The following is a 13,696-nucleotide window of genomic DNA, read 5'->3' as shown; positions in this document are numbered from 1 at the left end:
ATTTATTATCAAAAGGGTCTGTACTGTATGTCTTAAGATGAGCTATTTTGTAAAAGTATTTTCCTTAACCATTAAAATAAAATTGGGTCCAATGTTATTTGTCCTTTGAAATATCAGTTCTGTAGGAGAAATGCATATTTGAAACATGACGGTAAATTAAAGGTGCTGTAATTCATTTGATTGTACTAAAGCATAAAAATACCATACTATAGCTGCGTCCCAAATGACACACTATGTACTCAACCGTGTAGTGTATGAATTATATACGGTTATTTTGTCACTCATAATCGGAGTCTGATAGCCCCTCCCCCTTCCTTACATAATCAAAGCTGCTACATTTGAGTGCATGAAGTGTCCAACATTCCACACTTTGTTTTTTCAGTTATTTAAGTGCATCATCTGGGTATTTAAAGTGCACTACAAAACGTCATAGAATAGTGCATAAGTACGCGATTTGGGATGCACCTTATGTTTGCAGATATTTAGGAAACGTTAAGTTCTCTGAAAACAATGCTACAGGCAGCTATTCTAATTTGAAATGTGCGTTCCGTGTCAGAATGTCTGTTTTTGTTTTGGTCCATGTGACTCAGAGATTGCATATTTTACCCAACATAAAAAAGCCTCTGCATCCATTTAATGAGCTCTATGATCAAAGAAATATTAAAAGCCTTACATTGTCAACTGCACTCGTTCCTATAGTCTTGCAACCCACGTGAGCGTCGTCTGAATTTGGACTGCAGTACCCATTTCAACCACTAGCTTTCAATTTAACACACAGCACCCTTTAAGTCAATTTTCATTTTTGGTTTGAACAACTGAAGCATTACAACCATACAGAAATCAAGAAAGAAAAAGAACAGAATAAATATCAATTTCCACACCTTCGATAGGTTGCCATTTGTCAGGAATTAAACATTCCACAAACATGCCAAGATGTGTTTTTTTTTCTGGTTTGTAAAGCGTATAAATGCCCGTCCAAAGTGTGCGAGTCACACACGATGGTTTATGTTCATTCATCTCCTTCTGAAGACTCCTCAGCCTCCTCTAGCCATTGGATGAACTTCAAGAGCTGCAGAAAGACAAGACATAACCACATAATTAACATAGTCCTCTTTCACCCAGATTTCAGTCCATTCCCAGAAAACTTGTTCTGGAGTTATGCGATTTTGACAAGTCACAACTTCCCCATGTTCTGTGCTTTCATTCACACACATCACTGACAGCTTGTAATTTGACAGCGATGATCAGACTTAAAAATCTAGTGTGAATGTAGCTACAGGCTTTTAAAGTTTAAAGAATCGCACCCCTTGATTCCTGCGGAGCTGCTGGCTCTTGGCTGTGGTGGAGCTCTGTTTGAACCAGCGCATGATGCCTTCCTCCTCCAAGATCTCCAGCTGGTACACACTCATCAGCACCTGAAGCGGGCACACATCACGTACAATCAGCAAGAGAACGCATGTTATGGCTCACTGCAGAAAAAGAGACGGCTCACTTTGACCAAAGCTGCCCAATGAGTTTCACGTTCAAGGAAAACCTCCTCCATGGAAGCAAGACAGTCCATTTGGTCTTGAGGTCTCTTCACATAGTTCTTAAAGACCGGCGCCCACTTCTTCAACAACTGTGAGGAGAAATACAGGGACGGGTATCAGTATCTTCTGCTGTAGTCAAATAGTCAAGTCGCTTTATTTCTATAGCACTTTTATACAATACAGACGGTCAAAAAACCTTGTTCTTCCCATAAGAGTGGGTTCGGTCTGGGTAGTTCACCCAAAATGAAAATTGTCATCATTTTTTCACCCTCAAGCTGTTGAGTTTCTTACTTCTGACTTCCATGGTAGGGAAAATGTAACTTATAAAAGCCTATTAAGAGGTAGGGCCATAGGAATTCAGTTTTATTTTTTTCCAAATTCCGTTTAAATTTTTCTGGATTCAGTTTTTTTCCATTGTAATTTTTCTCAACTCCTTTTTAATGGTTAAACTACATTTACATTTACATTTAATCATTTAGCAGACGCTTTTATCCAAAGCGACTTACAAATGAAATATCAAATGAAAATTGAATTTTATTAATCAAAAAGCATTTCTAATTAATTAAAATCATGAAACATAATTTCACATCAATTTATTAAAATTTTAACATTACGTTTAGGGCCCTATGAAATGTTTTATTTTTTCTTCACCATATGTTTTATTGTTACCTAATTCTGTGTTTTAGCATGTCTAATTATTTAAATGCTTAAACAACTTAATTGATTCATTTTTTTTTTTAAATAGCATTATGAAATTTTTTTTTCTCAGAAATTCTGTTGTGTATTTAAAATTTTCTAGTTATCAAATAAAGGCATAAAACATTAATTTAATTGATCTTTTAATTATTGAAAATTAAGCAAACTTTATTTTTTGGTAAACAAAGGGGATTTAGTATTAAAATTAAAACATGGAAGAAAAGTTGTGTGATTATTCCTTAAAAAAAATAAAATAATGTTTGTTTCTATTCAATATAAATACTACTATACAATATACATAATACATAACAATAAAAAAACATTTAAATTAAATTATAGTCTTTAAATTAAACCGGACTTTTATTTTGACGGGTTGTCGTGAATACCTTTACAGTTCTGTGTATGTGATATGAGGCTAGTTTTGCTCAAATCAACCGGTCAAATGCTCATGAAGTGACTCTCAGAGCAGTTCTGGAGATGTTCTTCATGTGTTCATGTCCTCATTTAGAGAGACGGCGGACGCTGAAATTAACAGAGACACGCAGAACATGCAGGATTCATATTTAAATAAACTTTTCCAGCTTAATATTTACAGATATTAGTCCATATCGCGATTTGATTTGAGTGTAATGACCTACTTTTGATTAATTCATTCAGAATTTAACAAATTCCGTGACATTAAACTGTAAATTCCATTTTTATGACTGGATTCCGCGATGGTTTTCCGCATCGCAGAAATCATAGGGCCCTAAATAGGGACCAGCAACTGTTTGGATACCAACATTCTTCAAAATATCTTATTTTTATGTTCAACAGAAGAAAGAAATGCGTACAGGTTTGGAACAACACTCGCATGCGTAAGTGAATGATGACAGAATTACATTTTTGGGTGAACTATCCCTTTAAGAGATTCACTTGAAACATTGTTTTCTGTTACAAGATGCAAAAAAATAGACATGTTTATAAGAAGTTTTTGGCCTGATAAATGGTATCCTGAAAAAAGTCCCTGGACATGTCAAGCAGTCACACTCACAGGAAGCAGGTGCGAGGAATACTGAGCTGTGCTTATCTGAGCCCCCTGCTGCTGGAAAGGAAACTCCAGCACAACTCGAATCAAGATCTGCATTACCTCCTTCAGAGAAATGTTGTAGGCGTACCTGAGAAGAGACAATTACATTCACCTCATCATACAAGTAGAATGACTTCTGTGTGCCATAAACATTTAGTGTGAGGAACAGATAGAAAAAGCGCCTCCATTTACTTCAAGTCTTTGCTTCAAACTTCAAAATCTCATTCTTAATCAAATCAGCACAATGACATTTGGCCATCAAAATCCATGCAACATTTGGTCTGTTCATATAGCATCTGAAAAACCGGAATGTAGTTCACATGCATATAGACAACATTTGTGACCTGTGCTGGCAAAAATTAGTCACAATGAGCAAATGATCAAAAATGAGTTATTTTAATGCCACATTCTCCATTAAAAACCTTCAAAATGATGCATGATTTGTTGGAATTGGACGAGAAATGACTGAGCTACACCCGTTAGAAGTCGACAGAGAAGAATCAAGTGCAAGTTTTCTGAAGGTACCAAAATAACCAAGCAACACTGCATCTTTTCCTCCAATGCTTTTCTTAAAAATAATAATTGCTGCATTAATAATCCCAATACAGGTATTTTATTTGATCTTTTGTTATAAATAAGGACATATGAAAAAAGCAGTAGAACATAAGAAACAAACAAATAAAGCATTAACTTTTCCATTTTACATCTAAACATAAGCATTCAAGTAAGAAAAACAATCTAATGTAAAAATCCTTTAGTTTAAAAATTTTCAAAAATTATCATCCTTTACTCTCCTAAAAACACATAACAAGATATCTAACCATACTCAACCACCCTCTATTACTCTCTAAAAAAACCCCTCTCAGCTAGCATCACCTATCAAGCATGTCTTTTCAAAGTCACCTGACCTGAATACAGCGCACTGATTCGCTAAAATCGATTTATCGGCTTCTGTTCACAAACAACAAGGGCGCTTGTCGGTTTCTGCAGTAAAACATGAACTTACGATGTCTTAAGTGGACAATACCGGCTTTTTTGACGAAACGTGTTTAGGGTTCAGATCGCGCTATATGTGGAAAATAATGCACTGCAATCAGCTCTTTTTTTTTTAAGTGGCTTTTATTGGTTTTTACTAATAAACTCTTCATATTAAGACCTACTGTAATGCACGGCTCTAAAATAATGTTACACATCAGATGTTTTCCCCCAACAGTTCCCCAAACGTCCACTTAAGACTTAAGATCATTTTAGATGTTTAATTATCATTTGGAGCATTGGGATCGCTAGACAAGGGCTTAATGAAATTTTTTTGTTAAAAAATAAATTTTGACTAAAATAGACATTTTTCAAGTTTTTTTTTTTTTTAGCATGTAGCTCAAAAATATCCCGAGCCAGACTCATTTTGCCAGCACGGGTCACATATATCAGTGTTTCCCAACCTTTTCTACCCTTTGAAAATTTTAACAAATTTGTGGCACCCAACAAAAATTATTTTGTCACAATACTTGAATTTCTAACTTCGATATGATACTTTGAAAAGTATAGATATTCGGTACAGCAGGGAAGAACTGCAGAATATACTGTCATGCAGATATTTTTACATATATAATGTCACAGTTGCGCGAGACATTGAATTGAATAAAAAATGAAAAGTAAGCAGTCAGTAATAAAACAAGAACAAATAAAGAAATTCTAATATTAAAAAAAATAACGATAGGCCTACAAATGAAATTAATTGCTTTTTAGTTTTTCAGGTTTTAGTTTTATGTAATTTCCGTCACACGCTTGAGGCATTCGGCCAATCACAACGCACTGGACAGCTGGCCAATCAGAGCACACCTCACTTTTCAGAACGATGAGCTTTCGTGTTTTTAGAAGGCGGGGCATAGAGGAGAAACAATAATGTACAGTGTGTGGAAAATAATGTGTTTTTTGAACCTTAAACCGCATAAACATTACATTACACCAAATAATGTTCTTTATAGCAGCATCATATGACCCCTTTAACACTGCCACATGCATAACCATGCTAAACACAGGGAGTCGTCATGATTTGTAATTCTAACTTACTTGAGTGAGTTGATCTCAAGAACCAGATTGTCACAGCTTATGTTCTCATCCAGCCCTCTCTGTAACGTACCATGAACCTCATTCTGAAACACTGATGGAAACAACAGTTAGTATGAGACTGAGTGATGTTAGAAAGGATGAACAGAGCTCTGATAAATAGTTATGGAAGGTATATGGTTGCACTTCTCACCTTTGACATCATCCAGTTCAGGTGATGCAGGGTGGCTTCCCAGGTCATGTGATCCCTCGCTGACCTCACTTTCACTGTCACTCTCTGGGTCGGGGTTCAACGCTAGGCCTGGAAACATGATATCATCATCAATGCCTGTTTATTTAACTTCATCTCATTAAAAAAACCTGTATACACCTTTCCCATTCCCAGGTCAGTTCTGATCCGGTGAAACTTGACCTTATGTAGCCCCTCCCCTTTTCAGCCAAAATAATAACATTACGAATATTATATATTCATCAAAACACAATATTTTCATTTTACTTGTATAAACTCTCACTTTCATCAATAGGTGCAAGCAGAATGAAATGTGGACGACGACTGCTTTTTCAAATTGAAATTATTTGCTCATTGGGCTGTAGTTCATCAGATATGGGTTATTTGTTACATATTACATCTTTTGTCTGTTTATATTGTCTCTCTGCATGCACAGTCAGATTTACAAGGATTTAAATCATACAACTGTATGTGTATAAATGTATTTTACATAAGTAAAATGAGACTAATTTAACTGATAGATGTAAAAAACTACAACAAAATCTGCATAATTTCACATTTAAAGCCACAGTTCACTTCCAAGTATTTAAAAAAAAATCTAAATAAATAAACAAATGATGTGTATTTTTTGATAATCTTAATTCTTATGCAAAGTTAAATTTTAAACTTAAATTTTTTGACATTTTTATTCAGCATTCTGGGTCAAAACTACAACAGAAGGGTTCAATTCTTTATGTCACCGAAGTCACTAAATAGCAATAAAAGTTGCTACGTTAACTGCATTTATAATATAGAGTCAGTTTGTCTGCAAGTTGTGAACATATTATAGACCAGACCAGTTTAGCAACTCTTTAAAATCCTTTGTGAAGAAAAAAGTGCTCCAAGTTTGGAACAAGGGTGAATAAATGAGGGTAATATTTTGAGTATAACTTGAATCGAAGACATCTCACCCCAGATGCATTCAGCAAGCTCATCTTCCTCTGTGTCATCAAGACTGCTGCTCTTCCATCTGTATCCTTTACCCTCTGAGCCAACCTCTGCTGGGTTAAACACTGACAAAACAATCAAAAAACTAAAATCACACTTTGCCTATGCATGTGAACGACATCCAAAATTTTCAGTTTTTAGAGGAAATAATGTTCACGTTACATGTACTTACTATAGATTTAGTATTACTTGCTGGAATGGCTTGCTACTTTATTAAATACGTGTATCATGTGACAAGGACACATTTAAATAGTGTTTCCAAATATAATCCCATCAGATTTTCAACCCAGTTTAAATCAATGTCAGTGTGAATTCAGAGCATTGTACAGAATGTGCACTTTGTTATGTGCACATAATTAAATAAGAGGAGCATGAACCTTTCTGTTTGGTTTTGTCTTTACTGTAGCCAACATCGTCATCGCTCAAGAACTCATCCTCATCTTCATCATCCTCTTCATCTGGATGGTGCATGGACAGAACTGTGCCTTCCTGAAGAGTGATGTCTGGACCCACCACAACCTGCATATCAGCATGTCTTTAGAAAACAAGCAATCTAGCCAGCGATTTGGACACACAGTGAAGAATATTTAATGTACAAAAACTCATTAAGCCTCTATTTTGATCATCAACTGTTTAGGGAGAAAATAATCATTTAAATAAATTTGGACACCTTTTAGTTTATTTAGCTTTCCTAAAAGCTAAATATTTAATATTATAAATTATATTATATTTAGGGCTGTCAAATGATTAATCACGATTAATCACATCCAAAATAAAAGTTTTGTTTACATAATATATGTGTGTATACTGTGTATATTTATTATGTATATATAAATACACACACATGCATGTATATATTTAAGAAGAATATGTTATGTTTATATATTAAATATATTTATATATATAATATAAAATATAAGAATATAAATATATAAATGTATATACATGTAAATATTTTCTAAATATATAATTTGTGTGTGTGTATTTATATATACATAATAAATATACCCTGTACACATACATATATTATGTAAACAAAACTTTTATTTTGGATGTGATTAATCGTGATTAATCATTTGACAGCCCTAATTATATTATATATTTGAATATATAGATTTTAAAACATATTGTATATTTAGTTTAAATATTATATAAAATATAGAATCACATTTTTTAAAATTCTGAATAGACAAAAGAAAAAAGTACCATGTAATTTACTAGAGGTTCTGAGAAAATGTTAATTGTTTTTATAAAATTGGTTTAAGTGAATGATTCAATGATTCAGTCATAAAGACTTCACTTGCTTCATTACTGGATGAATCAGCGTTTCTAAACAAATCTCTTGGATGAATGATTCAATAAATGATTCAAAGATTCCACTTGCTTCATTACTGGATGAATCTGTTTTTGTTTTTGAATGAATCTCTTGAATGAATGATTCAATGATTCAGTCATAAAGACTTCACTTGCTTCATTACTGGATGAATCAGCGTTTCTGAACAAATTTCTTGAATGAATGATTCAATGACTCGATTATAAAGACTTCACTTGCTTCATTACTGGATGAATCAGTGTTTTCGAACATACCTTTTAAAAGAATGATTGAAATGCATTTTTAACAGTTACTTGTAATTGATGCAATCTTTTTCTGAAGCGTCAAGTTACTCTGATTTCAAATAACAACTGTTCTTGTCTGTAGTTCGAGGCTGTGTTGTGGCGTCTTACGTTGTAGGCGAGCACGCACTGCTCGTTCAAAACGACTCCGTGTTTCACCTCCACATTATCACAGATCACCGACTGCTTGACCTTCACATCGTTGGCTATGTGGACTCTGTTCCATATGTAAGCTCTATCCAGAGTAACATTGTCTCCTAAGCAGACAAAACAGCGGTTAGCAGGATGTCAAACACACAGATTTTCACACGGTCACACTACTTTTAAAAATGGCAACATATTAAGAGTTTTACAAGGCATGGATTGTGTGATTGTGCTGTTGATTTAGTTACCGCAACTACATCATTTAATATTAAGACCATACCGATGACACAGTTTGCACCGATCACAGTGTTTGAAATGGTGCAGTTTGCTCCGATCACTGTATTTCGGCCAATAAGCACATTCTCCTCCATCTGGCTGCCGTGACCCAGACTGACCCCCGGCTCTCGGTACACATTATGTCGAGAGTGAGTACAGCTCTGGCCTTCCTGGTCTGCAAAGTTGGCCTCGGGTGTGATGGGATAGATCCAGCGGCGGATCATGTCGGAAGAGACGGTGTCGTACATGAGGAGGTTCGACACACGAGCCCCATATCCATCTCTAGTGACATGCATATGAATCTGGTTTCCCAGGATCTAGTGGAAGAAGCTCTGTGTCAGATAATAAACGAATCCATAAATGAGCAAGTCACTCGATTCTGTGTCTCATACCTCTTCATTCACTAGGAGCCCACGGACAAAGTCGTTTTTTGTCTGGTAGTCAAAGTTGTCTGTGAAAAGCTCAGCAACCTACAATAAACAACATTCACTTTTACTGAGCAATGTGTTTATAATTTAAACAAACACGCAAGACTGTAAAGCAAACGAACGCTCACCTGTGGAGAACAGATGCTAATATGACAATCCAGAAGATCAAACCTGATTTCAAACTCATCACTTCCACTATGGAAAATATTCTGTGTGGAAAAGGAACAATTATAATCACTAGATTCATGCAATGACTGCAATAACCTTGCTTTGATTAATACACATCATTGATCATTAATTATCATCATTAAGAGTATTACAAGATCAAAAGTAAAAGATGATTAATGCTACTAGTTCTCTATGAAAACAGGAAACTGCAGGAGATTCAACCACAATGATAATAATAGAAATGTGTCTTGAGAACCAAATCAGCATCCTCGAATGATTTCTGAAGGATCATGTGACACTGAAGACTGGAATGATGCTGAATATACAGCTTTAATCACAGGAAGAATAACAATATTTTAAAATTTTGTAAAATAGTTATTTTAAATAGTAAACTATTTGACTGTATGTGACCCTTGAGCACAATGGGTCAAAATTATAGATTTTTCTTTTATGGCAAAAATCATTAGGATATTAAGTAAGGATCATGTTCCATGAAGATATTTAGTAAATTTCCTACTGTAAATATATAAAAACTTAATTTTTGATTAGTAATATGCATTGCTAAGAACTTCATTTGGACAACTTTAAAAATGATTTTCTCAGTATTTTGATTTTTTGCACCCTCAGATTCCAGATTTTCAAGTAGTTGTATCTCGGCCAAATATTGTCTGATCCTAACAAACCATACATCAATGAAAAGTTTATTTATTCAGCGTTCAGATGATGTATAAATCTCAATTTCGAAAATTTTGGTTTTGTGCTCCAGGGTCACATATTACAATTTTTACTGTATTTTTGATCAAATAAATGCAGCCTTGATGAGCAGAAGAGACGTCTTTCAAAAACATAAAGCCCTCATATAAATTACAGACTTTTTAATAGCAGTGTGCAAGTGGATCAAAACCTTCCATCAAACCAAAATGTGTTCTTGTCTCAAGACAACTTTGATAAACTTTTTTGATCCACTTCAAATGTTGACTACTGTATACACACACACTAAAATAATCCAAATTAAGACAGATGAGCTTGTGAGAGCAAAGCCTACTCCGCTTAATGCTGGATTGATGATAATTATAACCCAAGGGTTTGTTAATTATCAATATTTATTGTCATTTTTATACTATGTATGTCACACTGAGATTTTTTTTTTTATTAACTACATTGACTGTACATTTGATGACACTTTTTGCGTCATCAATATGAGATTTGTTTATAAAATTTGCCTGATTGATCAGAGCACCCCTAAAAATTACTAAAACCTCTCACCATAGGGAAGTGAAGTTTCTTCAAGGCCTGTGCTCTCTGGTAATGAAGAATACGCTTGCTCTTGCCGTCCATAGCTACTATGATGTCATCGTCTTCACAGCGAGTCTTGTGACCGGGAGGAGACTCTTTGAAGATCATAGTCATCACCGAGACGTTCTTCTCCATTTTGCGCCGCTGTCTGTCAGGAAAGTAAAAATTGTATTAATGATATATAAATGCTGAAGTTCTACAGACAGGGTCTGTGGAGGAGCGACACTCACTTGTGCTCCTGTAAAGCCTGGGAGACATCGATGTTGGACACCACATCTCCATACACCAGCAGAAAGTCTGAGCGGACGAGAGCTTTGGCGTCCACGTCCCTCAACACATCCCCGAGGGACCGGTACAGATCAGAGGTGATGACGTGCACCACATTTGGAGACGTGGGGCGACACCATTTTGACTTTCTGTGAAAAAAGACGCCAAATACTGAGTCATCAGAGTCACGGCCATCCAACAGCATCGTTAAAAGCATCACAGCGTCTCACTGTAAGTGTTCCTTTATTTTGCTGGACATCCAGCAGCAGAAGACAAACGTCTCTTGCACTCCGGTAGAGGTCAGGAACTCTAACGTGTAGTCAATCATGGACACATTAGCCAGAGGCAGAAGAGCCTAGCAGGGGAAACAACAACAACAAGAGTGAAAATATACTTTATAAATAGTCTAGAACACTGAATTAAAGAGGTAACAATAATACTCTTCATTTAGAAACACAGTCTATGCTAGTACCATTGTACAGTTCTCTTTTGAGTCTTCTTGCGCTTGAATGGACAAATTAACACAATTTATGTCGAAATACCCATCTTGGCAAGCAGCTTCTAGTCTGTCAACACATTAGATCTGTGCATTAGGGCTTGCGACTTGTCATTTATGTTAGCAAAGCTCTACATTTAATTTGTACAGTAAAAACTATGCAGTTATATCTGATAATTCAATTTCTGTATCTCAATACTACTGTTAGACCTCCCTGAAAAATTTCATTTGTATCTTTGCTGTATTGCATTTTTTGTGCTATTGCTTGTAATATGTTATTTTATTACTGATAGTTCATTTATCTTTAGTAACGTCTGAACTTTATATTAGTCAGCAGTTTTTTCTGTGTGGTATCAAAATGGGTCAAAACTACTTTTTATTCTATTTTGTCCATTTATTATATTGTGTCAGGGCTAGTAAAAAAAAAAAAAAAGAAGTAATTTTTATTATTATTTTAATTATTTTTCCCCCCCATGCAGATGCACAAAATCACATCACTCTAGAATGATTACTTGTTTTCAAATAAAGCTATTCACGTCACCTGGTGAAAATTCCTGAATATTTTCATATTGCAGACCAACAAAACACTGCAATGCCTTTTTTTCCCAATATAGTGCAGTTCATAGTTACCATACTCTTTTACCAAGTTATTTTAAAATTACTGGCACCATATGTCCCCCCAAAAAATAAAAAGGTTAAATAAAATAGCATTATATACCAACAACACCATGTTGCTCGATTCGCCCAGCATGGTATACCATAAATAATAATGTATATAAATGGTACACAAAGGTACTTTTAAGGACACTGTACTATAAGCAAAAAGAAAGTTATGTACAATAACAAAGATGACTTTCTGGTTAATAACATCCTCCTTACTGAGCTAAAATTGCATATACACAAATCAAAATATTTTAAAGTGAAACCCAGGTTGTCACAATGACTGTCTTTCTTATATAACAGCCCATAAATGATTAAAAAAACTACTGTATTGTTGTTGTTGCCATGTTTGCACATGACGAATATGATAATTTTTACTGTTAAATTACAGACAAATAAACAGGAAGTGCATCCCCAGAACACCCGTGTTTGGTTCGGTCTCGCAGTGACTCGTGTGTTTGGATCACAGTCTATGGTTTGGATCCAGAGGCACACACGTGTGCTCGCGGTGATGTTGACCTCACTCACCCGAGGCTGGTCTTTGCTGATGGGGAAGAACCTGCGGTTGAAGCTGTCTGCGACGAGAACGGCCTGCAGCGGCTGCTCCTCTTCATCCTTCTCCGCCTTTCTGGGGCGACTCTGCTTCCCTGCTTTGCCTGCCATGTTTGTCAGCAGCAGTGTGTCACAGAAACGCAACACAGCTGCAATAAGCGTGAAGGCGGGTTTGGTGACCCGGAAGTTATCTCTAATTAGTAAGTTTTAATGTTTCTAATATAAATTCTCCAGTTTTAACTGCGCAACGTCCGTTTAATGTCAATTACGGTTTTGTCCAGTGTCAATAATTATTTAGAAATTGTTGTTTAAGCTGCCGCTGGAAAGCAGCGTAAACGGCGCTGTCAGGTGACACGTGTTACTTTTCTCAGCGCTGGATCTAGATGGACCAATCACAAGCGGCATATCATTTCGAAATTTGTCGCGATCTTCTGATTTTATGGCGGTTAGCAAACGGACGTGTGGTACATTTCCCGCCAACTACTGTGATGGAGTGTGGACTATCATCAACGTTAAGGATTATAAAAGTAGGTGAACAAAAGAAAAAGCTCTTTTATCACATTTATTGCTTTTAATTAGTCCTTTAGAGCCTTAAAACTACTGTGGTATTAATTTATTTACCACAGACCAGTTTCGACGGTTTTCTGCTCAGGTTTCAAAGTAGGATCAAAGGATAAATAAACTAGAAATTAATTAATGTCATTATTAAGCTCAAATTAGTTCAATGTTGTTTCAGCAGTGTATTATAATACCCTTAACTTACACATGCATTAGCGCATTGTGATGAGAAAGAGCATTTAAACGTTTAAAAGCTAAATGTTAAGGAAAGTAGTATAGTAAGAACTTGCACTTGTTAGTACAAAATTTAAGTTCTGAATTCAGTTGTTTTTTTTCGATCATAATGGCACAGTATTTTAACTTTGGTTAAAGTAATCTAAAAAGTACTCAGATTATATTAGCTAAAATGTGTAATCTGCCCAGTTGCACTTATAGATAATGGCAACACTTCTATCCAGTGAAAAGAAATGTCAAACTACTTTGACTAAACGACTAAAGAGTTCCTTGTTACAGTACTAGGGTCAAGTCTTGATGACATTTCTTCAAATAAAACGTGTCTTCGGATTGTTTTAGCGTCTAGGTGTTTGTTAACATTGGATCCAGAACGTGCAGGTTCATTAGCACAAAAAAAAAACATGACTAACTTGGACCACAAACTAC

The 13,696-nt window shown here is 35.3% G+C and overlaps 1 protein-coding gene across 1 annotated transcript; it reads right to left on the bottom strand.

The window, feature by feature from the left end:
- Nucleotides 1-241: 241 nt before the first annotated feature.
- On the bottom strand, nucleotides 242-12,661 carry LOC109110021 (translation initiation factor eIF-2B subunit epsilon-like). The gene is made up of 16 exons (XM_042717749.1): nucleotides 12,455-12,661; nucleotides 11,001-11,125; nucleotides 10,734-10,919; nucleotides 10,474-10,651; nucleotides 9,168-9,248; nucleotides 9,004-9,081; nucleotides 8,616-8,928; nucleotides 8,303-8,448; nucleotides 6,955-7,096; nucleotides 6,541-6,642; nucleotides 5,555-5,662; nucleotides 5,365-5,455; nucleotides 3,259-3,382; nucleotides 1,493-1,618; nucleotides 1,305-1,415; nucleotides 242-1,069 (listed from the first exon to the last, which is right to left on the bottom strand). The coding sequence occupies exons 1-16, from the start codon at nucleotides 12,587-12,589 to the stop codon at nucleotides 1,010-1,012; spliced, it is 2,106 nt and encodes a 701-aa protein (XP_042573683.1). The 5' UTR covers nucleotides 12,590-12,661; the 3' UTR covers nucleotides 242-1,009.
- Nucleotides 12,662-13,696: the final 1,035 nt, after the last annotated feature.

Source organism: Cyprinus carpio, chromosome B2, assembly GCF_018340385.1.
Source record: "Cyprinus carpio isolate SPL01 chromosome B2, ASM1834038v1, whole genome shotgun sequence".
Classification (NCBI taxonomy): domain Eukaryota; kingdom Metazoa; phylum Chordata; class Actinopteri; order Cypriniformes; family Cyprinidae; genus Cyprinus; species Cyprinus carpio.
The sequence above is the reverse complement of the archived record's forward strand: the minus strand, read 5'-3'. Positions and strand labels throughout refer to the sequence as shown.

What these genes read in the sequence shown, in the direction of transcription:
- LOC109110021 (XM_042717749.1), bottom strand. Translation starts at nt 12,589, where the DNA reads ATGGCAGGCAAAGCAGGGAAGCAGAGTCGCCCCAGAAAGGCGGAGAAG. An exon ending in AAAATAAAGGAACACTTACA is followed by an intron (nt 10,920 to 11,000) that starts GTGAGACGCTGT and finishes CTTTTTTCACAG; the next exon opens with AAAGTCAAAATGGTGTCGCC. An exon ending in AGTGCGTGCTCGCCTACAAC is followed by an intron (nt 7,097 to 8,302) that starts GTAAGACGCCAC and finishes GCTGATATGCAG; the next exon opens with GTTGTGGTGGGTCCAGACAT.